Source organism: Ambystoma mexicanum, chromosome 4q (assembly GCF_040938575.1).
Source record: "Ambystoma mexicanum isolate Mex_15411 chromosome 4q, UKY_AmexF1_1, whole genome shotgun sequence".
Classification (NCBI taxonomy): Eukaryota; Metazoa; Chordata; class Amphibia; order Caudata; family Ambystomatidae; genus Ambystoma; species Ambystoma mexicanum.
The window spans coordinates 258,834,080-258,861,615 of record NC_090928.1 but is presented as its reverse complement, the minus strand read 5'-3'; the positions used below and the strand labels follow the sequence as shown (position 1 = coordinate 258,861,615).

The 27,536-nt window shown below is 44.8% G+C and overlaps 1 protein-coding gene across 1 annotated transcript in view; it reads left to right on the top strand.

Annotated features, from left to right (window-relative positions):
- LOC138467234 (kinesin-like protein KIF28) overlaps positions 1-27,536 on the top strand; it is a 516,126-nt gene that overhangs the window by 427,431 nt on the left and 61,159 nt on the right. Inside the window, exon 17 of the mRNA XM_069607266.1 lies at positions 4,478-4,644. Coding sequence (XP_069463367.1) covers positions 4,478-4,644 — 167 coding nt within the window. The remainder of the gene's footprint in view (positions 1-4,477; positions 4,645-27,536) is intronic.

Here is a 27,536-nt window from a genome sequence, read left to right as displayed (position 1 = left end):
CAGCGCGAGGGTGAACAGATTTAAAAACAAAAAAAAACGGGACATGGCAATTAACATAAAAGTAGGACTAACTCTATAAAGTGGCTGGCAAGGCCCTAGGCTTCAGTGGCGTTTGAAGGAGACGAGAAGGTGGTTTAAGTGTTACTGTTCAAAGAAACACATATTATAATTAATTTATCAGAAACGAACACGATCTTAAGTTGTAAAATGCAGCATTTCTTCTGTGCGTTCCTGCCTGCCAGCTATGAAGACCTACTACAAAAAACTGGGACCACTGCAGTTTCCAATGCATGGGAACATAATCTTGAGAAAGGGGGACAGTCCCGGCAAAACCAGGACGTCTGGTCACCCTACTCAGCGCTGCCCCAGGGTTAGAAACACAGCACAAGGGCAGATAATCCATATGAACAATTATGGCTCTGAAATGAGAAAGCTGATGGTGGACAGGGCCTTTGCAGTAACACTGGGAAAAATTCCTTCGTAGAAAAAATGAGGAATGTATGCAACCTCTAGGATACACAACACAAATGAAAGGGTTGGGAGAGCAACAATTTGATTAGGAGCTCCACCCTTACTTCTTATTTAAAGCATTCGCACACAAAATGTACAGATAAGCACAGAAAAACAGACACCTCGGTTTAAAAAAAAAAGAGCATTTTATAAATAGTTTTTGATGTGTTTCTATAGTTTTGACATAATGCTGAACATCATTCGTTTACAAGGAACATAAACAACAACAGTTTGTGTCATAGGGAAAAAAGACAACAAACAAGTTAGTATTCTTTTTCAAACATTCTAAAACAGTAGACAATAATATACAAGCTACTGTCGTGCTCCCAGAAGGGGTGCAACAGGGGTCAAAAACAGGGGAACAAAAAGAAAGTCTCTAGTACATGCGTTTGCATTCGACAGTCAAAGTTGATAACACTGTGCTTTGAGGGAGATGGTGTCTACACCCGGTGTTTCGGCCCCGAATGGGGGCTCAGATGAGCCTATTAATGTTGGGGCCTTCGTCAGGACAGGAAAAGACTGTATAGTCTCGATGTTCAGAGGTGCTGCAAGAGTAAAGAGGTGTGGTAAGGGGAAGCTCCAATGAAGATGAACTAATCACAGGATGTCTAATAAACATCACCTACGGGTAAGAAGATTTAGCATGTAGGTATAAAGGTCCCAGGTCTGAGTGTGCCAAAGGGTAGGCGTCACAATGGGCGCCTATTGCCGTTGATCGGCTAGTGGAATGTGGCATATTATTTCAGTGGATGTGTCCTGAATAAAAATTAATGTAAAACAGGGCAACATTACTAGAATGCAAGGGAGCTAGAATTGCTCCTAGTTAAAAAGTAGAACACATTAATGTGTAATTTGCAGCAGAAAGTCGGAAGCGGGCTTACCCATCTTGTGGTGGCCGCTGTGCATTTTTATTGATAACTGCAAGAGTTCAAAATTTTGTCCTAAACAAAAATAGGGCAATGTTAACAGATTACCAAGAATTTCAAAGGGCTCCTAAATTCGGGAAAGCACAGGACTGTGCGAGTTAAAATGAAAATGGCTTACCGATCTTGCGGTAGCCGCTGCTCGAACTTATTGGAAGCTTGACTGGAAAGGATTCTGAAAGCAAAAGTGCCCTAGATGGAAATACAGGTACATCAGGATCTGTCTATGCGGATGCAGCGTTTGTGTCATAAGATCCAGATTACGAGACATACCTGTTGTGGCATGCTAGAAGGGACAGCCAGTGGGTTCAGGGAGCGCGAGACGAATCAAAAAAGGCGCCGCTCAGCAGCACAGTATCCCAGCAATGAGGACGCCGTTGCTAGGGGCGAGCGCTAAAAATAGTGTCTGCCATATTGGAATGGTGCGCGCTTGCCGCTGAAAAAATAATCTGCTAGAAAAGGGGTCAAGCCTGTCCAAATCCTCAAGAGACATAATTATGGTGGTAACATAAATCAATCCAATAAATGTGGGATATTGAGCAGCCAAAATCAGGTGTCCGTTGTCATGGCAACGGTTAGTGCATCACAACCCACGGGTGGAGGGTAGCTGAATCACACCAGCCAGATTAGCGCAACAGTGTTAAATGAAACGCCCATTGGGTGCAAGACTGGTAGAAGCCCATTCCTATGGCAAAACATTGAACGAATCCCAAAGCCCATTGGTTCCGGTCACAGGGTTAGCGTGGTGTGTACATTTCAGTTACCCGAATGAGGTGGCATATTAAAATGTGCTGTGTGGATCGGAAAATAAAAGTATTTATTCCAGTTTTCTAAACAACAACAAGCTCGATGGACTCAGTTAGATTGACATTGTATGTGAACCTTCATACTGGCTAGGTTACATTGCAAGCATAAATATGCAGAGTTGCATGGCTCAGTACATTACAGATCATGTTCTTAGGCAATTTTCTATGTAGACCAACAGGTGATCACCATTTGTCACAAAAAATGTTTTCTTTTGTCGGTCTATATACTAAAGATCTTTATCAGAATACCACGCAAGTATTCAATCCAACCAAAAACACAGCATTGTGGCCAAAGGGCCTTAAGCTGACAAGCAACTGGTGCATCAGTTAAAGATACAGAGAGTAGTCAAATGCGTTGTATTTGTCAACTTCTATCAATACATTATTGGCAGCTTGGTTTCACTTCTCTCTGTCTAGGGACCAAACATTTCCGGAAAACGCAAGGTTCAATGACAGTAGCCGCATTCTTATAGAGAAATTCGGTGGAAATTATTTGTGTAGTTCTTATGATGTACAAGTTCTTTACTTCCAAGACACAACATTTTTTAAATTATTTATTCGCCTCTTCACAGGAGTGGATATGCCATCAATTGTTGACAACTAATTTTCAGAGGAAGGTTTTCCATTCTACAGCTACATTCAGACCTGATTGTACCGTGTCTAGTATATGAACCCATCTTTGTTCAAGTTGTGTTAATGCCTTGTCCAAATCTCCTCCTCTTATAGTAGGTGTGAGTTTCTGGATGACGAACCATCTGAGGTCGGTGTCCTTGTGTTTAAGTCGGTAGAAATGGTCTACTAAAGGTTTGTCAGGGATATTATTCCTGATGCAAGAGCGATGTTCCGAGATCCGCATTTTAATGGGACGAATGGTCTTGCCTACATATAACAGGTCGCATGGACACTCGATAATGTAGATGGCTCCCTTGGTGTTGCAGTTTGTGTGTTCTTTCATTGTCCATTTACATTTTTGTGTTCGAAAATTTTCTTTTGAAGAGTCAAAGCACATGCCACACATTTGCCACATTTGTAGTGCCCGACTACAGCTGGTAAGTTTCACAGGGTGTTCTCTCCTACTGTATCCGGTTCCCGAAAAGTGTGCACTAGGGCATCTTTGAGGTTCTTTTTCTTTTTAAAGGCAAAACAATGGAATTTGTTGAGTGTACCAGTTTGTTTTACCAGATGCCAGTTTTTTTGACAGTTTTCTGGATGATGTCGCTTAGTGGACTGTACGTGGTAACACAGACAAGTCTGCCCATTGTTTTTTTCGGTTTTGTTTCGAGACAGATCTCTCTTGGGGTGTGTGTGGCTCTCTTCTTCGTGGCTTTGATTGTCTTTTTGGGGTAACCTCTCTCTGTTAGTCGTGTGTTAAGGCCCCAACATCAATAGGCTCATCAGAGCCCCCATTCGGGGCCGAAACACCGGGTGTAGACACCATCTCTCTCAAAGCACAGTGTTATCAACTTTGACTGTCGAATGCAAAAGCATGTACTAGAGACTTGCTTTTTCACTTGTTCACCTGTTTTTGACCCCTGTCGATCCCCCATTTATTAACCCAAAACAAATCCTATAAAAAAAAGACAGGTTGACAAAAATAACGCATTTTGGGCAATTATTGAAAATGACAAAGTTGCCATTATATACACGTGGCTCATATCACCCAAGGCCAGGTCTGCCTGCGGTGTTGCATAACAGTGGGTAGGACTTCGCTCAGGATCGCCATTTATACACACACATGCACATAATGTGGCACATGAATGCCACTCCATTCTAACTTATCTTATCCCACAGGCATGGTGTGATAGAAGCTATCTCTACACATCAGACTCTCTTCATAGAACAACAGTATCACTACCACCTACATAATATCATATTAATAGAATGCGTCTGCATGGTTTTGCTCAGCTGACCATCTGCCCTTTAGCATTGGGAGCCATTTTAAATTCATAATATATTTATCAGACCTGTATTCTTCAAACTACGATTGCCCACCCCATCCCCACCACTATAGTTTGTTAAACCTATGTTTTTTTTAAGCATCTGTTTTTTCTTTGTATTATTGTGTTATGGTTTAACAAAGAAAACCTTAGACACATTTGCTTCAGAAAATACATATGTAACACGGCAATTCATAAATAACCAACACAAAATGATACATTTACACTTCACAATTGTAATAAATTTGCTGATGACACGTAACTGAATTAAAGTCCATGTGTTGCTGGTTTCTTTGTCTAGATACCGAGTGTATGACCTGCCCTGCACCATACACACCAAGCCCGCCTGGAAAACGATGAACCCCAAGATCGAGGACAAGCTTCAGTTCACAGCGCAGAATGCCTCACACGAATTTCTGAACTACCTGCAAAGAAATGCCCTGGTTGTCGACATGTGGGGGTTGCAAGGTAGGTTCAGCGGCACCCCTCTCTGTGTAATGCGGTGGTGCATGCCAGGAAAATGGGGCTTGGGCCCTCAAACACTGTCTAATGAAAAAAGTGCACGCACCCTCCCTGAGACTGTTTGGAAAGTAGCCAATGGGGAGTTTGTGGGTAAAATGTGCTGTAACTTGATCATTTTAAATATTTGTGGAACAATACTGGTCAAAACTACTAACTGCACAGTGGATACACTCCTCAAACTATCCCACTTTGACAACAAGTAACTGTCCTTGGGAGGATAGCTCAGAGGCAACGCGCTCGCCTTGGAAGTCGCCTTGGAAGTAAGAAGATGCGGAACAACGCAGGTTCAATCCCCAGATCCGAGCTTAGAAACCTCTGGGTATTAAGCAGGTTATTAATAACCAATTACAATTACAGTCCCACACTAACAAAAGCGACCTATAGGCCAGTATAAGATTATACATTATATTATGACTCTACAGTTGTTTTTTAAATATATGTATTGTGTTTCAGTTTAAATTAAACCTTTCACAATTCAATTAAATAAAATACACGAAATATAACCATCAATTTACAACTTGACTCTTCAAACAATATCCAGACTTTGATACCATTTATTGGACTAGGTGAAAATGTTCTGCTGGGATGGTATTTCCATTAGCTTTCGAAGTACCAGAGATGTATTCATCAGATGGTGGCCTCATAAACTTTCTCTGCAACAATGCTCTTGCAATAGATAAACAAAGCAGAAAGTGATGTGCTCTCTTGGGTCATTTTCCAGGGAAGTGGGTCGCAAAAATGGCTCAAGTTGTGTTTACCGCCCTTTTTTTTAGATCTACCTATTATTGCACCATTTGTATGGCAGAGTAGGGGTGCGAGGTGGAGATCACATGCCCGCAATCATTTCCCACAGTGCTATGCAAATGCGGGTGCTTTAACGCAGCATGGATTTGCATGTTGGTAGTAATTCAATGCATTCTTTAAGCTTTAAGCAATAGGCCCCAAGCAGGGGATGGGGGGGCATTACCACTTCAGGTAATGCCCTGGGGCCCAGAGTTACAGGCCCGACTGAAGCGAGGGCCTTAACGAAGGCCCGGGGGCATTACCTGAAGTTGTAATGGCCCTCCTGCGAGGGGCCTATTGCTATTAGTACCCCGGACCATAAAACCAGGGTACTAAAAGTTTTTTTTTTCTGTTCCGAAACACTCTGGCATTTCAGAACAAAAAAACAAATGTAAAAAAATTGACCGCTGGGGAAGGGAAAACGAAGTCCGTTTTCCCTTTCCATGGCAGCCATTGAAAAAAATAGAAAAAAAGTAAAAAAATAAAATGGGCGTCATGAAAATGGGAGAAGGGACTACATGTCCTCCCTTCTCTCTTTCCATGACGCCCATTAAAAAAGTAAACAAAAAAATAGCAGCCATGGAAAGGAGAGAAAGGACTATGTGTAGTCCCATCATCCTTTCCATGACGGCCTGTTGCAGATCGGGAGCGGTCGCGCTGGGGACAGAAGTTTTCCCAGTGCGTCCACTCCCGAAATGGACTACTACGAAGGTAAGTGGGTATGGGGGGTCGGGGAGGTTATTCTGTGGATATGGGGAAGAAGGAGGGGAGAGGAGAAGCGGGACACCACCTACCTCATTCCTCGGCAGGGGAAGATGGCGGCCTCCAGCCTTGAGGCTGCTCGGAGTGGGGGATTACCGCTGGTAATGCCCCCGTTCTGAGCCTTCTCATTGGCTGAGAGGCTGCCACCCTCTGCCCCGCCAGGTACTAATAAGGAATCCGCCTGCAGCTACCGCCTGTTCAAAGCAGGCTGATTCCTTTGGAATTCATTGTAAAATCCTGCCTGCAAAGTGCACTTTGCCAGCAATATTCACTCTTTTCCACCACGTAGTGGAAAACTGAAGAGTGCATGTAGAAACCACCTTTGTTTAATCCTTCTCACATTCCAACTACATAATAGAAAGGAGGAAAATTGCATGAAGGGGACCTTTTGCACAAAATTGCAAACCGTGGCTGGCACCCTCTGTATATTATCGAGGGTCATCAAAATGACTCAATGTGAATAAATGAAGCGCTGAGTTGAAAGAGGTTACTATAGAGAGAATCGCAAAATGCGCCCCCATGTGAACACAAACCCTTTTTGAGGATGGAGATAGACTGTTGGGCTTGCTAGCAGGTGCCACCAACAGGCTGATGTTATCGACAGGGTAGGATGTTCGCGGGGGAATGGATTACATAGTGAACACTAATGAATACTTTGAAAGGTTTTAAAATGATCTCTGTTCTCGGTCTCCCGTGGTTTCTGCTATGCAGAGTCAGGGTTTTCCCCACAGCATCTTACCCGCAAGCATCACCAGATCTGTTGGAGGAGATGAAGTCTCCCATCACACGGAGGAGATTACAATTGGCATCAAATGGCATATTAGAGGAAAGGCGGCCGACCCAGAGGGCTGCCCGTTCACTCATATTACAGAGATGTTGATATTTTGGCCCCTACACTAAGGTTGGTCTATGGGAGTCCTTGACCTCCAGATTCCTCTCCCAATCCCTCGGGGACACAGCTGTTGTTTTTGTTCATAGGCCTGGGAGGAGCCAGCAGTTCCTAAAGGCCGATTTCCCTTTTAAATATAGATGCTAAGCCCTCGGCGAAAGGGCGAGTATCGTGCTGTTTTGCTGTTCTGCGTGATTCTGCGGCTGGTGAATCGGCCGCCCTGCCTGGCTCAAACAACACGCTAGCTGTAGCTGTTGATGCACGCCGACGCCCTGAAACAAACAACTCCTCTTCCTTCGACCATGATGCACCTTGCCAAGACTCGTGCACAAACCCGGAAATGGTCTGCAACGGATATACACTCTAACGCCGAGCTGACAGATACAGCTCCCCGTGAGGAGTACAACATAACAACTGTAAGTACCTTGAATGCACAAGCTTTTGCTGAGCTAGGAGACACTACTCGCATAATGGTCGAGGCGGACATCAACACTACGGAACTAAATGTTGAAGATGTCGAAGTCGTAACACACACTCCCAGTGAGCAGTGCCCATCAGAGAATCCTAATAACTGCCCGGACCCTATCACAGACAGCCTATTACACAGTGCTTGTCAAGATCATCATGGAATCTTCACGAACACATTGCCAGACTCTACGGAAGAGACACTAGTAACAATGATGGCTACCGATCACACACAAAAACACAACCTCACTGACGAAAGTCATTTGAACGCATTGTGTTATGGTGACTCCAACATCGAGGTGACTGATATTTCGAACCCCATGAAATCAGATGGATGTAATAGTAATCTACACAATCTACTAACCAACTCTGAGAGCATGGGTGATAGTGTCGGAAGGCACTCACCATCTCCTTGTTGTATGTCTAGTGATGCAGCGGCCTTGTCTAATCATGTCAACTTGGCTGTCAATGATGCATTGGCTACACTAACAACTAAAGCAGCACACTCTTTGTGTTCTTTGTGTTCTGAAACTCCACAAAGAGATGACAGGAGTAGAAATCTACCTACATTTTCCACATTACCAAACTTGGAAGTTTGTACTGAGGTACTCAAAACACAAGGTCATGGGACCCGCAGACATTCACTAGACATCGCCAATAAGTTAATTACTGATCTGGCATTAATGACCAAACTCCAACAAAACCGACATGCTGTAACAGATGGGCAAGGTCACATCATGGTTAGAAATGAACGGCGAGAACAAGTGATCCATGAGGCCACACAAAGCGGTCCCCAGTGTAACACTCGCATAGCATTTGCGGGAACTAAACGCAGCTGGATTAACACAGACAGTTTATCTCCGCTACGCTGTTCACAGGTAAAAAAGCAAAAAGTCATTTCCACTACAGATCGTCCCATTGACCAAATGAGCTCTGACCCTTCCTCAGCTGAACACGTTGATCGCTCCAAAACTGCCAGACACCTACATTCACAAAATGTTTCTGATTCAGAAACCTCATCATCTGACTCCTCGATCATGGAGCGTCCCTATCCCAAAATTAGATCTTCCAGACGACTAAATTTATCACAACAAGCACGCTCGACCAAAAAACAAGAGACAGTACGAAATGCACCTGCTCCTAAAGATCTACAAGCTGTCATTATCGCATCTATGGGAATCTCTATCGCACCTTTTTTAAAACTTTATGAGCAGATGAATGAAAACATAAAAGATCTTACAACTTTAATTGCTCTCCTTAACACAAAAATAACTGAACTAGAAAGGAATGAAACGAAACAGCACACTAAACTCAATTCTTCTAATGACAAAATTGACCGTATTCTAAATTCGGTCTGTAGCTTCACAGCTAACAATATGGAAGACAAAAAATTACTGGCAGAAGTAGCACGAGAAGCTCTAAAACTTTTTAGAGAACAGCCGGGGAAGTCGGTGTGTAGCATCAATTCGGTAGTATCCAACCCTGCGAAGACACACAGTGACACTGATAACATGATTGATGTAACAATTATAACACAACAAGGAAATCGAAATACATTGAGTCATAACTCAGAAACCCAAAAACAAAACACAACCGATCAGTCTGATACGATCGCTATCCAGACCGTTGGTCTACACCCATCAAATGAGTGTGTTATCCCACTACCTAATGTGCAGGATAAGGATTTGTCCTTGCAAACGACAGTCACATTTGACGAGATGATCGAAATTAGCAGCCTTCCGTGCAATCCTGCACACGCTGACCCCCAACCGGCATCATCTTCTGGAAGCGAACTAGCACCAAAGCAAATTGACATAAACGAAAACAGAATACCGATAAGATCGAGTGTGGCTCTGACCTCCACTAGTGTGGAGCTTTACGATATTTTCAAAACAAATAAACAGCAGCTTAAACCAGTGCCTAAACATGTTGTGGTGAAGCCCGACAACTGTGAGAAAAAATCTAAAAACTTACCATCTAATAACACGAGACGCGTAAATGGTTCTAGAAAGTTTCTGCGAAATTTGAAAGCAGTGAACTTAGCAGTTGCTGACTCGAGAAGTAATCTCTCCAACCCTACTAATTCAAAAACCTCCCAAAGAAGTGGAAACCCTAACGCCAAACGTTGTTCTCCTGAAAGAATCTTAGACGATGATCTAGAGCTGATAAATTTATCAACATATGATGATGACGAAACAAATCAAATAGAAGAGTCAATAGATCTTGCAAATGAGAGCTCACCCCTTAAACATCTAGGAGCTGAAGGTTCTCACCCAAATGACAACACAGAGAAAGAACGGTTCGTTGCAGCTTCAGACACTCAAAAATCAACAAAGACACGACGTACATGCACGATAATCCATGCTGTCGACACAAATTCTGATCGAAATAACAACTTGGATTCACCGTTTGTAACAATGGCCGAAAGACGAGCCAAACTGGCGGCCTCATGCACTATGGATCTTGATACGGCTGCTGGTCAATCAATGGCTTTTTACATGACTGAAGAAAAGGCCATTCGAACGATCACTGAGTTATCTGGAAATCTTGACTCGCCTATTAAAACACTAGCTGAAAGGCGGCTTAAGATGGTGCCAAAGATTCAGAAGGACCACGAACGGGACCGCAGCCAAGAGGAGTTTGCCGTCAAACCCAGGGAAACCGGAATAAGAGACTTGAACAGCTCAGGTCGCACAAAGTCTAAACAACAGCCTATGCTCAAACAGTGGAGTGACGAATGTAAACTAAGCTCTAAAAATAAGATGCCCAAACCAAAAACAACAAAAAAGGAATCTTCTTTCGAAAAACTTATTCTAGAAAGACTCGACTGTTGTGATAACATGATTCTAAATCGACAATACTTATCCAAACTATTCTACCTAATCCCTAGTTTGCGAACACTCACCTCCGATGACGTGAAAATAGTGGAGTTTCACTGTGAAGAAAGAAATGACACGGTGACTCTACACCTTGCCTCTAAAATTATCCGCGAGATGCTGCTCGATGCAGTACCTGCACTGTTATCCCTAGGCTTTGACTTATATCCATCGAGCCTAGTTGACAAAACTCCAGTGCCTCATCTGAACAATACACATGACAAAGGACTGCAAACTCCAAAGAAAAGAACTATCTCAGGCATAAAAGATAAAGATTACAAAGTTTTGAAATCTGACACATTATCTCGAACTGAGACCAAATCAAGGGACTTTGAAACATCTCAGTTCCACGTTAACGAACAAATCCAAATAACGGTCGACGGACTGCATAAAAATAATGGAATAACTCAAAAGAACGATTCAGAAGATGGAAATTGGGCATGGTTAGCTGCAAACTTAAACAATAAAAACCATGACTAACGCTCAAACTGGAGTCCACCCCAGCATTTTATTCTCGGATCTTGGAACACACGCGGATTTGTTCATCTATTCAATTCTCCTTGGACGAACAATTTAGATCTGATTTGTCTGCAAGAAACTTGGATGACAACCTGTCCGCTGCTGCCTGCCTTCGAGATAGTGGCAAATCCAGCCATTAAACCATCCAAAGGTAGGCCCATGTCTGGCCTCCTGATAGCGGTCAAAAAAGACCGTGGACTCAGAATAATTGAAACAGAAAATGCTTCACCGTATATACAAATTGCTAAAGTGGGTATTAACTCCCTAGACAAATCTGAATCTATGTACATAATTAATCTTTACTGGAACCATACTACAACTGGCGTCGCCAAATTCATTGACCAGGTGACTGCCATATTGGATAATATAATGGAAAATACAAACAGACCCTTGGTTCTGCTCTGTGGTGACCTCAATGCCGATTGCCTAAAACTGAATCTAGCATCAAAAGGAAACTTTGCAAATCATAAAGTCAATGAAAAAACAGGTCAGCTCTGGATGAATGAAATGAATCTGAGAAACTTTACATGTTTGAATGGAAACACACCGGGTGATATCCCGGCTCAACCTACATGGAGACGTAACAATCAATTTTCAACGATAGACTATCTCTTCGCGTCCGAAGACCTTGCAGCCAACGTACATCAACTCGTGGTCACCAAAATGAAACATAGTGACCACGACATGCTAAGGATGTCGTTCAACGCCCATAGCCAGACCTTCCAACAACTATGGCCTTATGATACTACGTATCGATCTGGAAGAATTCGTCTTAATCTGAAAATAAAGGATATAAATGCGGTTACATCTGCCCTGCAGAACATCCCTGGGGAGACTGAATATCAACACCTGTTGATCCAATTCGTGGAACGTAAACAAGGACTCAAACAACAAAAAATACAGCACAAACATAAGTTTGATCTTCAAGTTTTACAACAAAAACGAAGTTTACGTAAAGACATAAGGAGGTTACCTAGAAGCAACAAAGAAATATACGCTGCAACTAAAAAACGTCTAATGCAAAAATATAGAAACTGGAGAAATAACCACTATGCCACAATCTTGCAGAATGATTCTGAAGAAATGATGTGCAAACTCAAAAACAAAAACTCAGCTGAATTTTGGCGTGTAATAAACAACTTTGCCGCCCCACAAACAGCACTTCAAGTATCTCCGATATGTCAAGAAACTTGGATAAAACACTATACGCATTTGTTTAATTCACTTGAAGTGGAACACAAAAGCACAAGTGAGCATAAAATTCCGTGGACTCTTGAATTCGATTTAAACGATATTAAAAACACAATCACGAACTCTAATGCATCCAGAGCTCCTGGGCCGGATGGCCTCACGAATTATACAATGAAACAAAACCCGAAAGAATGGGCAAAGCTTTGTCTACTTCTTTTCGAACGAATAAAAACAAAACGTGCTACCCCAAGATCTTGGAAAAATGCTATAATTGTGCCAATTTTCAAAAAGGGGAACAGACTAGACCCGAGAGACTATCGACCCATCGCCTTGCTTGATGTGATAGGAAAAATCTACGCAACTCAACTTCAGCAAATACTAAAATCATGGGCACATAAAAATCATCGTAATGACCCTCGACAAGCGGGATTTGTTAAAGGCGTTGGTTGCGGGCTTAACACCCTTTTGCTAAATTTACTAAAAATGGAGTCAATACGAACCAACACTTCCATCTATGTCGCATCTATCGATTTCTCACACGCTTTTGATAGTGTTGACCGCCACATTTTGTGGGAGAAACTCAAAGACTGGAAGTGTCCAGTAGACCTTTTAGACGCAATAAAAGAGCTCCATTCCAATACCACTATGCAGGTCAGACTTGACCAAGGAGGCTCCTTATCTCCTTTAATTCCAACTTATAAAGGAGTGAAACAAGGATGCCCCCTGGCTGCAATTGTGTTTAACCTTTTTATTTCTGACATTGGAGACGCACTAAATGTGGTAAAAGCCTTTCCACCTAAAATTCACGGCTCACAATTGGGCCATTTGTTGTATGCGGATGACCTCTTAATCCTGGACGTCACACCGGTCGGCCTACAGCGAAAACTAGATGCCTTAGAAAGATATGTAACGGAAAATAAGTTATGCTTAAACAAAAAGAAATGTGAAATCTTGATATTTCGCAACTTATCGGTCAACAAAAACAGACCAATTCAATTTGTGTGGCACTTGGAAAAAATACCTCTTAAGATCTCCACTCACATAAAATATTTGGGCTCCATAATAAGTGCACACATAAACGATAATCCCTGGGTGGAGGCCACCAAAAGGAAATGTCAGCAACTGGCTTGTCAAGCTGCGTGTATAAACAAAAAATTCGGGAAATTTTCCATAAAACCGGTGATTAACTTTTACATACAAAAAGCAATACCAACCATGATTTATGGTGCCGAAAATATGTTCGGCTGCTCATATGAGCTATGGAATACACTCGAAAATAACTTCTGGACAAGAGCGTTACACATCTCTAAAGGATGTCCGACCAGCAACGTAAGATTCGAACTAGGATTGACTTCCATACAAGCGAGAGTTTGCTGGAACGCTCTAATTCTATATAGGAAATCACAGCTTACCAACGCAGCTTCCCCATTTAATATAATCCATAAAACAGATTTAGAGCCCGAATACACAATGCTGGCTAAATGGAATCGACATTGTACTGAAATTCTGGATGTAAATAATATTAATATTACAACTTTACTCGAAAATCCAGAGATGGCCAAACGAAAACTACGGAGTGCGGACTGGCATCAAACTTGTAATGAGAGATCCAGTTCACGTCTTTTAAGAGAAGCACCACCAGAGGCAAGAGAGCTAGACAAGTTACAACCTTATCTGATGCAATTCCCCGATCAAATTTCAAGATCAATATATCTGCATTTCCGGCTCAATCTGTTTATGACTAAAGATCGCACAAGCACTTGGCTAAATAAGAAACCTGGCGACTTAACATGTCGCTTCTGTAAATGCTCGATAGAGACACTAAAACACTTGACGCTATTCTGCCCAGAATTTCGATCTCTGCGAACTAAGCTATTCGGACCGTTATTTAAGGCACGAAGCACCTATACTGCTGATGATTGGTGGAAAGTTATGTTTGAGGGTGTTGATCGTAAAATCATGTTTAGTCTAGTTGAATTGTTGAAAGAACTGAAAATACGGCTAAAAAAACCAATCGAGACAGTAGGAGGAGTGGTCCGTGAAAGCGTTTAGAACATCATACGACGAAAGAAGTGGAAAGAAATGTTTCTCATGACTTGTTTTAAAGGTTTTCTTTTTAAACCATACAAAACCAATAAAAAAAAAAAAAAAAAAAAAAATATAGATGCTAAAATCCTGCGAATGTTCCTGGCTCGCCAGCTGGAGGACTCCATCCTTCACTTGTGCACAAGACTTAGACTGGATTTATTCATGGGAGACACTCAGTCGGCAACATGGGACGGCTCAGAAATATCACCACCTCCTCCTCCTCTGGTCGCTGTCGCTTGATCCTAGTCCTTGATTCTGAGAAGGTGTTTGACCATGTCAGGTAGACTTGTATGGCTGCTGAAACTGACACATGTGTTGTTGTAGGCCTATTTATCCAAATGGTGTGACAACTGCACCTGAATCCCAGACCCTCTGTCCTGACTAATGTGCATCTCTCTCCTCCTTTTCACTTCTATACTGGAAGCAGGTGGGCCTGCTGCCCCCATTGCTGCGTCCAATTGCTATATGTCCCTTTGCAGGTAATAGGGTGGATTCCTTATGGAGGGGGGTATAATTGTGGGAGGTGTACAATATAGAATATCCTTGCATGCCGTTGTGATACTCAAGAATTTTGCAGACCCTAAAACTGCTCTCCACCACTCTTTAGGAATGTGGAGCAGCATGACCCAACAGCAGGCGGCAAAGTCAATCTTGAGAAGTCTGAATTGCTGTGGCCCTGTTCTGGGACCCTGCAGATGAAGAACGATTTAAGCTACAGAGCTCTTCCATTAAATAACTGGGCATTCACATTCCAAATAATTACTCTAAAATTCCACTGCTTAAATTAAAGCCGCATAATCCGGAAAATACAAGGTGGTCTCATAAAATGCAATCTCTCACCCCTTTGTGGCACTGGCACAAAAAAATGGGGTCAAGAAGAATATTATGCCAGCATGCTTGTACTTGTCTCTGATGCAGCAGTTAGAACTTTCTGCAGGTCCTTAACGGAAGGTTAATGGACTGTTGGCAAAATGCATTTGGTGCTGGTGACATAACCAGCCTGACTGAAGGCCACCGTCTTGGAACTGCCCAAGCCAAAGAGAGTGACGAACGGATGGAAATATGTGATAGCAGCACAGCTATATTATATAAAGCAATGGCTGCAAAATGATGATTCAGCAGCATGGAGGCAAAAGCAACTACGCCTTTTGAACCCTCTCACAACAGAAGAGCTCTTTGCACTGCCCCTGACCGTCCCCCATTGCCATGAGATGCCACCCCATAGTCGATTTCGGATTACGATGCTGGCATTAGTCTTCTAAGAGATTTTAAATTGGCCCACATACTTATTCCTGGTGGCTAATGCTGTGGGGATTCTACCACCATCCGTTTCTCCAATGGAGAGGTGAGAAGAACCCTCATGACGAATGAGAAAACCTTTGGAGGCTCTTTTGAGGTCAGAGACCAGCAGCTTATGCTCAGTCAGCAAAATAGGTGCGTGTAAGGGAGGGTTGCAACGTCATATTACCCTGGTATCTGATATCGAGATCTGCATTGGAACCCCACAAAGATTAGAATTCAATCAAATGTAGAGTGCTTGAGGAGGAGAAGGAATTCCCTCAAAATACATTGATATATCAGTTGCTTCTGGCAGTTTGGTCGAAGTAGAACTCGGCAGTAGAAAGGTCCAATGGTCTACAGACCTTGGCGTCAATGTAGAGATTGCAGACGTTATGACCTTTTGGGACCTGGCAGGACATTTGTCCTCCTACCGCATAATCAAGAAGCCTCTACAACGCTTTTATTGTTCCACTGATTGGCTGTTTGCCATGGGCCTCGCTCCCTCCCCCGACCACTGGAGAGGCTGAGGCAAGAGAGGAACACTGCAACATCTACTCTGGTTATGCCAAAAAAGCTCAGTGCTTCAGACAACCTGGACTTGCCATAGCCTGTAGCATTGATTTCCCTCCTATGCTCCTGCTGTTTGGTGAAAGTATGCCATACCTAACTGCTGGTGTGGCCATAAAAAAAACGCAAATTCTTTCAGTGCTGTTCATAGTATGCAAAACCTTCTGGTCCCCAATGATATATCTTGCTGTGAAACTTTGCTCTGTCAGCTTCATGCACCGGAGAGGGAGGGTTTCCCTAAAGATGTCTGCCACTAGTGGCGGATAGGCTTGGGGGCAGTATGGCCATTTTATGTATCACCCTCGTATCCTGCATCCGGTATGGTGTCATGGTCTCTGTTTTGGCAGCGTGTTCGCTTGACTCACATGCCTAACATCAGATTAACATGAATCCAGTGTCGTTGGCTAAAGCTCTAACACGCAACCCATAAAAAACCACAATGAGAATTCGAATTGTGTGCCTTCCACACTTACAGGTGTATATTAGACTCACGCCTGGGAAATTACTCAAACTAGTCTGTGTAAGAATTGTTCTTACTAGTTCCTCTTTTGAATTATGCTGTGTTTTCCACATGGATTCCTGAGGTGTACCACGCTTCAACGAACCTCTCAATGCTTAACGTGCCGCGGGCTGTCTTCATAAGGACGTCGGGTGTGTACACTCTCACAATGTTTCGGCTGTCTATGTGGATCCCTGCCACACCACCATCTTTTTTAAAAAAACGTTATATTTATTAAACTTATAAGAAAGGGAACGAATGCAATAGCAAACATATTTTCAAAGACATTTTTCTAAACATTTGTTCCCATTACGCCGCATCGCCCTCTCCCACCCACTTCGGCACATGCCAACTTACACAACACTGGGTTACAACACTTGTTTACATTAGTTACAGCATTAGGGTAAGGATTCTGAGCGCTCCAAGTATGAAGTCATGCAGGCTCTTTGCGATCCCTTTTCTTTTCCTTCTAGAAAACAGTCCCCCTGTTAGGCCCAGAATGTTCCTTCCGGTTCTCCCTGACACCTCCTGAATGCTCATTCGCTACTGCACTGTAGTCACGTGGTTCCTATCACTGCCTGATAACATGCTGCTATGTGCCTGCTATAATGCATTGTCTCTCCTCCCCGATGTTATTGTTAATTTTGAACACAAGACATATAAAATATGTGTTTTCAATTCAATTGTAGGTACAGAAACCTAATACCTTTCATGTGCAGATTTGGGAATAGAAGTTGAGTTTTCTAGTGTGGGGGGGGGGGGGGATCTCCTTCTAGAAATAGCAAGAACGCTATTCCTGGCACCACTGAGGACCCTGAGGACCCCACACTGTTATCAAGCACATCTGGCACACCTCAGGGCCCTTGGTCCCTAAGCGAGGAAGCGCAGCAAGCTACCCAACCCCCGGCTAGCTAGACCTTTAAAGCACAGTAGGTTCTAGTAGGTTTTCAAGTGTGGGCTCAGGAATTTATTCAACAATATAGTGGCCAATCTATAGGCACTTCCGTCCCCTGCACACCACAAATGCTGAAAACCAGCCAAATGAATTCAAAGTAGATACAACGTTTAATATAATAGCAGTTTCAATCAACAAAACATGTTTAACTTATACATCAATCTTGAAGTCTTCTTCTACAGTCGTGCAATTCTTTCATATGAAGTCCTTCATACTCTACGCATTTCGAGGTGCTGTACCCCTTCTTCAGTAGTGGACTTCTATAGGTATACAACAAACAAAACAAAACGAGGCCCAGATTTCATATTAAACAATCCTTCGCCTCCACAACACAGTCATCAGTAGTGTGCCACCAATTTCAAGACAACCTTCATCCCAGGTGCATTATTAGATGTAGACATATGCATGGCACATATACCATGCAGGTAGTATGAGTGGCATGCATTCCACATCAGAAGGGGTGGAGTGTGGATTGACATTCTCTTCATTAACTGGCATTGCATTCTGCATGGTCAAGCAATTGGTGAATTAGTAGTTATGGACATACAGTGTTGTCACATAATGCATGTATCTAGATCCAATAATACCCCTCGGATGAAGGTTGTTTTTAAATTTAGGTCCCTTAAATTGAAGGCTATTTTCAAACGTGGGGGGGAGAGAATAATGTTAAGGTCACCTTTTGGGTGGTGTTATAAACATGCAGGATTGTTATGTGGTAGCCCTGGTATACTGCATGAGATAAATACCTCATGAACCATACAATCAGGTGGTATTTGAAATAACACCTGTTTTTTCCACGGTTGCCAGGCTCATAGTGTCAGCCTGGGAGCAAACACTCTCCAACCAAAGTGCAAATAAGTTAACTCTCATCTGGCTCCACCAATGAGGGAGGAAATCTGAATATTACATAATTCCTAGAACCTTTTCAAGTACAGCAGGGAACATGTGCACACCTAGATCTTAACACTTTTACTTTGAAAAGTATAGTGTAAAATGCCTCTCTACAAACACAAAATCTCCCCCATAAAAATTAACAAAAGCTTGCCTTTAATTATAATTAGTAAGCTGGAAGCTGACAACCATGGGGGTGCCCCTCCTCTTTATATCGTACAGGCCCCCCGTCGTGTTAGGTTACCGGGGAGGAGGTTAGTTTAGGCACTGCTCGGTCGCCAAGTTACCGCCTGCGATAAAAACACAATCATTAGATAACCTGCAACGAAATTACATGTTAGAGTGGGTTGGGTGGGACAAAGCAGACTTGCTGCAGGTGCAGCTGGTGAACAAATAGGCCGCTCCCCCTTCGTGGTCCCTACTTATAGGGGCCATCTTTATGGCCCCACTTCCTGCACCTGGCTCTTGCGCCGCAAGCGGGGCGGGGGAGCTTGCCACCTCCGCCCTGTCATGCACTGGTGCAGGAAGCCCCTGCGGGGCAGTGCCATTGGCTAACATGTGCAGTCGGTTACCGCTCCCCCGCTCTCCCAAACGGTGAGCTCCCTACCAATTGTTGCAGCTCACCGTGCGTCCATAACTGAGGTCAGACCGACTTCTCCATTTGTGGCATAAGAAGGCCTCAGTTTTATTATCATACATTTCACACTGTCAATGCAAACCAGACAATAAAATATTACATTTTTTTATTACAATCCGAGACAATTGGCTGCGCCTTTTTGTTTGTGCATTCCTTGGCACCCCCCCTTACACCTTCATGCGTTCCTTCATTTATTTCCAGCCAGCTCTTTTTTACTTGTTCATTCCTTTCCAGCATCCTTAGGCCACCACTCCTGAGCCTCCAACAGCCTGTTGGTCTGGGCGTAACACTTTGGAATCCATCGCTGATTGGCTGCAGGGAGTACCGTTATGCTTTTCTTTTCCACCAGCCCAAACTGGAAGCTGACGCTCATGGGAGGTGCCCCTCGTCTTTATACCGTACAGAACTCCCCGCCATTGTTAGGTTACTGGGGAGAAGGTTAGTTACTGCCACAGCAAAAAGGGGCTTCCACTCCTTTGCCGCCCCCATCCCTGTCGAAACTGGCCTCCTATTCACACCCTCGCCCTCTCAGGGCGTCCTCCAAGTTCCGGAAAAAAAAAGTACCAGCCCATATCCGACAGTTGCACCTCATCCTCTCGATAATAAGCGGGGACTCCTGGATTAATGAGCCCATACCTGATTGTAAGAAGCCAGCCCCCTTGCAAAATGTTGCCATAGCCACGTACAGCTTTTTCCTGGACTTTTCAACTGCTGCACTTGACTTGGCCTCACGCCATATAAACCTAGGAATCATTTCTGACCACATCAGTTCGCACACCCCCAAGGTCTTACTCAATGAACGTTATGAACAAGTGGCCAATCACCCATACTACCTTTGTCTTGCGTGGCATCCCCTAATATGGGGTAAGAGACATATTCACAGACCATCAGTAGCTAGCGGTACATTCTGTCATTTCTGATGTATTTTTTTTATAAGCCCCTGATTTCCAATGCCCGATCTCCTTAGTCCCCTGAACGCTGGCCCCTGCTCCCGCTGCCGTGGAGGCTCCTCCTATTCTGAAAGAGTGTGTGCTATACTGCCTCGGGCCCCTGCCCACTCTCTTCAATACCATGCCCAACACTGCCCTGATCTGAAAGACTGTCAGGGGCAGGCCATCCGTGTGTACAAACAGATTCGTTGTGCCCTGGGCGTTGCCGCTAGGAAGGTTCTTAGTAGAAATACTGGGCAGCAGCTACCCTCTCTTATGCAGTGCAGCCAGACACATTGCCCTTTCCCAGCCTGGTATGTCTTTGACCTCCTCAGCAAAATGGCCACTTCTTGGCCCTGCAACTCCCCATCATCCCTTATGCTTTACCTATCGTAAAACTGTGCCCTCATGTTTATTTATAGACTGTCCCAAGTGCACAATGTTAATTCGCATTGCTGGGTATGCTCTGCATCGGTTGTTCTGGGGAGCCAAAAGCATCTCCAAGTCGCTCTTGGTGCCAAGCTTACCAGGCCCTTGTAGGAAACTTGCAGGCGCTAAATAGCTCCATTTCAAACCCTGGACACCCTTCTAATACGTATTACCAGGAGGCAAAGCATTACTCCTCCTACTGATGTGTAGCACCCAAACCCCACCGCGGGTAATGTGGCACTTTTCTGCACCCTGCAACTGCACCAATGCCCTTACCTTCCAGGCATGCAAGGCATTGTGAGCATATTTATATATGCCCCTAATGCATTTATTCAGACCCCGTTCTCCATCTACATGCGCCCACTTTTGTACCATGGGGGCCACCCATGTCACTCTGCCTTGCCTTGCTGAGTGCGCCCCATTGCTATTAACCACTGTATTCACCATTGATGCTGTTCACCCCTCCCCCCTTGCTTTACCTGCAAGCAGCACACGCAGCACCAAACTATCGCAACCATACCTCTTAAGTGGGCCCTAAACATGTAATCATGTTGTTCGCCCATTGTTTCTCCATGACATGGGGTCGGGGGGGGAGGGGGGTTTGGCATCTCCATATCCAGATAGGGAAAACTTCTGCATTTCGATGCAACGTACAACTGGTAGCAACTAAGATGTCTGTTGTAATGTGCGAAATAAATAGATACCCGCACTATGGGCATCATGTAGGTCCTCTGCTCCAAAACGATCAGCACGACACTGGTGCCAACCCCTGCCAAGCGCACAATACATGTAGAGCACATGCCGCCAGAGCTTCTGGCGAGGTCCCACGGTGCGTTCCAGGTTCACCAGAGAACAATGGGAGTGCAGACCCCAGTCCAATGCCAAGCCAGCACTCTACTCTCAGCCACCCCACATTGTGCAACCACAGCCAAACACGAACCGATAACTCATGATTTGACCAAACTTTAACCCTGCAGTGTTAATAATTAAAACTTTGCGAATGAGCCCTGTACGTTGCACATCCCTGTAAATAAAGGGCCAAAGGTGTTTGACCCTCCCTCAACTTTTGTATCACACTGTTTTTGGCCACTCATTTGTCAGGTGCCCTTTCGTTTAGATGCGATGCCCCCCCTCCCCCCTCGAACATTATCAGCAAATTTACTCCACCGCAATTAACCAAATGTTCCCTTTGCTGAAGTAAATAATACTTTCTGCGTGCTAAATTTCATTTTGCCCACCTGGATGTGTAGAAACATCATCCCAGTGCAACGCATGTTCAGAAACCTCCCCAGCCTTGCATTTTTACAGATCCTTAAATTTACCAATACGGTGGTGGACGAGCAATTAAAAATAACAAACTCGAGGCACTGATCCCACAGCGCCGCTCCACAATACACTTCCTTATCCAACCCTCACAATTCTGGCGCCGGCTGTTGTGCTAGATATGATATGATAGTTTATTTATATAGCGCCTATACACAATGTGTTTCAAAGCGCTTCAAGGCAAGCGAGGGAACAAGGGAAAATACAATGACGTTCTTACAGGCCATGAACAGTATGGATGTGAAATTAACTATCGTACTCGACCCGACGACATTTCAGATAGTGCAAGAGCTAAGACATAGATAAGGAAGGGAGGGGGAGAGTGGGAAGGAAAGTGAAACAGACAGACGAGTACCGTACTAGGCCTAACGACATTTCTGGAGAGCCGCAGAAAAACAAAAGGTGAGGGAGAGGGGTGCAGAAAGGGAGGGAAGGAACAAAACAAGCAACTATCATACTAGGCCTGACGACATTTCTGGAAGAGCCGCAGAAAAACAAAAGGTGAGGGGGAGGCGTGCAGAAAGGGAGGGGAGGAGCAAAACAAGATACTATCGTACTAGGCCTGACGACATTTCTGGAAGAGCTGCAGAAAAACAAAAGGTGAGGGAAAGGCGTGCAGAAAGGGAGGGGAGGAGCAAAACAAGCAACTATCGTACTAGGCTTGACGACATTTCAGATATTGCTACTTTCAAAGAGGACCTTTCCCATAACTACTTGAAGGCAATGGAAGACAAGAACCCTACATTCATTGGCGTGAAAAGAGATCCGCACAAATATTGTCCAATGCCACGTGCAAAAGTACGAACGCTCTTGTTTCCAGAGTGCGAGAACCTGGATTACCAGCGCGGCCGCTGTTGGAGGAACTAAATGGTAGCCCTCCGGCCCTGCATAGGCCTGTTGCGCATGTGCCTGTAAGGATACACCCACGTTTTTGCAGTTGTGCACCACCGGAACCCTCCTTTCAACGTTATAGTACATTGGAGTAGTATGTTTAGTGAACCAATTCACAATTATTACAAAAGTGTAGCAATAACAATCTATTTGATATATAGCACTTTCTTAGTCACATTTTGAAATTTGCAATTTCCAAATTCACCTCAGCAACTGTCGCTCAACCTGCAGAGCTAACTTTGCAACATTTTGCTCAAGGACTTGACATCGGATAAGCATCCCGGATAATGCCACGAATCCCTGCATTGGTGCAGTTCATGTGCTTAAAGTAACTTAAAAACCTGCTACGTTTCCTCTCCCCCTACAACAAGAGTTCCGCAGCAGCCTGTGCCCCCCACCACAGCTGGCTCTGTCACCCTCTACAGCATGGACCCATCAGCAACCCTCATAGCAGTTGTTCCCAAACCGTCACAGTTAACCAAAAGCGGCGCGAAAGTTAAAGGCTGAGATGGACCTCCAGTAAAGCTCCTAAAAGTCCAGGAGACAATGGACTGAATCCCTGCACGTTCCAGTTACAAAGGCCAGTAGGGTCTCTCCATATAAAACCCGACCGACGGCGCAGTATCAGGTAGCCGACCCCTAATTAAAACTGCATCTGACTGACATCACATCCGCCAAACATCTATCCGCACTGCGGCGGTAGCAGTCTGCGGCAGAAATGCATCACTAGGCAAAGAAACCAATCATCACCAGGCCAAAGTACCCCGTTATATCGGGCAGGAAGATGCACAGACCACGTGGGGCATGTTTGTTTTATATGCTGTTCGCCTCTATGCACCGATCCCATGTAGCTCCTTCATTATGTGAAAGCGCATATGTTTACTTTAGGAATACAATGGAAGGCATTCATTTGCACACGCAGCGCCACGTGACCCTTTCCCAAAGGACCCACTTCGGCACATTTTGTAGTATTCCGTACAGGGCTGGTTTATAGAATTCTAAGTTCCTTTTCCTCCTCGATTTCCTTACATTAATGCCATTTGCAGAACACAGTTTTAGTTCTGAAATATATACAGCTGATAAAAGATCAGGATCCCTAATTCCGGCAGTATACTCCCTGGTTCTCTGTGACTAAGTGCCCCTCAATCACTCTCCATTGTGGTAGTCCGAGCGCCCATACGCCCACTACCAGCAGCTCCGAAATTCACCGTAATTACAGAGAAGAGTCACCTTCCAGTGACCATGTGAGGTTTCATTTCAGAGTTGCCCCTGTACTGGAAGCGACATCCTGTGAGGGTCTGAGTCAGCGACCCGAGAGTGCTCCTGCTCAGTGAATCACGCTTCCACCCGCCACATGCCCACGTGGGGCAGGCGCCTGTTACAGTCCTCTGCACCTTTAAGGGAGAGACCAGGACCATTGGCGTGAAGCGGGAGCGAGAGGGAGGAAAGGGAGGAGTCCGGAGAGGAAAGGGCAGTTGCATGTACAAGGCTACTAAAGTGGAGGTGTTACTCGTTCGTCCGGTGTCGCGTCCTTCTTTGTGGGTAAGACCCGCAACAACTGGCGACAAGGATTTGTCCCCGCACACTAGACTCCATGCCCTCCGCTCCCAGAGCTGTGATCCCACCGCATCCGTCCAACGGGAGGCGATTCCGCCTCGATTAATGTGTCCTGGGGTGCCTGGCGATCCTGTCACACACCCGCTTCTGTGTCCGTTTCGCCAGTCCTCCTCCAGTCCTCCTCCGCGTGGTATTCCGCCGATTTCCTGCAGTGCCTGGTGGTCCCTCCACGCCCGCTCCTGTTGCCGGCAGCTCGCTTCTGCTCCAGCTCATCAGAATAGCCCCAACATACCATATTACGAAGGCCAGCGATGGTACGTCAGAGCACTAGAAGAGGTGCCCCCGCAGGACATAGAACTGGGCTATTACCACTACGACCCATACTCTCGCTTCGGAGATGAATACGAGCCCCCAAACACGTACCATACCTATGGAGAGCATCAACAAAATTTCCAATACCAATTTGACGATGAATACGACCAAAGTCAACTGGATGAACACATCAACCTCATCCAAGATGAGAGGCACCCAGAATCGCAGTCAACCTGGGGAACAAGCCATTTTGTTTTCTCATTGATTCGGGTGCAACGGTAAACATCATGGGGGAACAGGAATTCCTTCAGATGCCGGAAAGATCCAAACTCTTGAAAGCTAACTCAAGAATCTTCCAATGGGGAGCAGCACTGCCCTTACACTCAATCGGACAGTTCAGAAGAAGCCTGATGCACAACGTGCTGACACTTGACACCACCATACATGTCATTCGATGCCCAACAAAGGGCCTCCTCAGTTACCATACAGCGTGCTGCCTTGGCCTCATTGACATCTCTTTTCAGGAAGGCGAGGTGATTTAATCAACCACGCCTGCGGACAGCAATGGAGAACTGGTGTGCACAGTCAATGCCACCCCGAGAGAACTCAACCACATGACAAAAGATACAATCCTATCCAGGTTCCCAGACCTGTGCAGAGGTCTAGGAAAGCTCAAAGTGGCACCCATCAGATTTCACATCGATGAATCCGTCAGACCTGTCCCTCAACACCCCAGAAGGGTAAGGTTCCACCTCCAGGATGCCGTCTCGAAGGAGCTCGACCAACTACTATGCAACAGAATTATTGAACCAGCCACGGAACCCACCCCGTGGGTATCCTCTTTAGTCATCGTCCCAAAAGAAGGAAGATGCCTGCGACTATGTATTGACATGAGAATGGAAAATACTGCCATACAACGAGAGCAACACCCAGGACCATGTATTTAGGACATGATTGTACTGCTAAATAAATCAACAACATTCTCAAAACGAGACCTCATACAAAGATACCACCAGCTGGAACTCCACCCGGAATCAAGAAACATCACCACATTCGCCACGCACAAAGGACTCTTCTGCTATCAGTGATTACATTTTGGCATTACTTTGCCGCAGAAATGTTTCGAGAGGCCATACGGCAAGTCATTCACCCGATCAAGGGCACGCTAAACTACAGTGATGACATCCTCATGTTCAGCACGTCTCAGGAGCAACACAATGCAACACTACTACAGACATGCAGGGCACTACACAAAGCGGGCCTGACGCTCGACCTGGAGAAGTACAGGTTCAGTAAGAAAAAAATGAAATTCTTTGGCCACATCTTCTCGGGTGAAGGAATGACACCAGACCCAGACAAGGTCAGCACCATCACCAATCTACAGCAACCTACACAAGTAGCGTACGTACGGTCATTCCTCGGCATGGCTGGATACTGTGCCCGATACATCCTGCACTACGCATTCCTGACTGAACCACAGAGAAGACTGCTACAGAAGGACTCCCCATTTGAGTGGTCAAAGGACTGCCAGACAGCATTCAATGACATCAAGACGTCTTTGGCTGAAGCACGTCGGCTCCCATACCTTGACCCCAGATGTCACACAGAGATAACAGTGGATGCCAGCCAGGTAAGACTGGGTTCCATCCAACAAGTGGGGCTGACATACACCCCAGACACATTGTCACCTACGCAAACAGAGCCCTGTCAGCAACGGAGTCAGCATACTCGCAGGCCAAGAAAGAAAGCTTGGCAGCAGTCTGGGCATGTGAACATTTTCACAATTTTGTCACTGGAACAAAATTCACACTGGTCACCGATCACTAGGCCCTGCTCTCGCTATTTGGGAACCCTTGCACGAAAATGCCACACAGAATAGAACAATGGGGCATCAGGCTGCAGGAATACGACTATACCATCGTCCACAGGCCAGGAGGCGATCAGAATCTGTCAGACTAAATCTCACGCCATCTGTCAGGGCCACTGACGATTCGAAGAGGAGATGCCGAATACATCAACTTTGTGGCTGCCAACGCCCTGCCACCCGCACAGTCCCTGGAGACCATTGCATCTGCATCTGTGGCCGACCCATGCATGGCCCTGGCCATCAGCCTCACGTGCAACAACACATGGAAAGACTATTGCTGCGCCATCAGGAGCCACCTGGGGGAGAGCAAGGAAGAGCTAGAGAGATTAGCGAGAGTACATAATAAGTTAGCAGTCAAGGACCATTCCATTCCACTATGAGGCTGCCGTTTAGTCATCCCTGCTACACTCAGAGGCAAAGTCATCATAACGGCACACGAAGGCCATCGCTGGACTGACAATGCAAAGATGCAGTTAAGGTGCCACGTATGGTTCCCATTCATGGACTTGCTAGTGTACAGCTGGGTCAAAAACTGTCTGCCCTGGGACTGGTTTTGAGCTGTACGATTCCCCTCTCTGCCACCTTGCTGATTCTAGGGGACGTTTCAAGAGTTGATGCCATCTCTTTTGGGCAGGCGACTTGGACACTCTGAGCCAGCATGGTAGTTAGAAGGATGATATTGAGATTGTGGAAGTCGAGCTGCTCCTTTAACATTGATGAATAGGTGGATGAACTTTTAACTGTTTCAACTTATGAGAAGGCAATTTACAAGAACGCGGATGATGTTGAGAAATTCTGGGACATTTGGAATAGATTCCTGGAGGTCTACGGTTGAATTCTCTTTTTTGTACACAATGGGATGTCTCTGTTGTTGTAATTGCTATTGCTGTGCGAATTCATATCTGTAATCGTTTGATTCAATGTTTCATTGATTTTGCATTGATGGCTCCATTAGTTAACCAATTGCTTTCTGGTTATCTGTCCTTTCCTGGTTTCTGACTTTGTTTCTTCTATCCTCTTGTTTTCCCTTTCTTTTTAGGTTCTCTCCTCTACAAAACTGTTTTGTTTTTTATGTGCCTTTAATTTTTTGTCTAGACAATATATTGCTCACTTCCGATGTTTTTTTT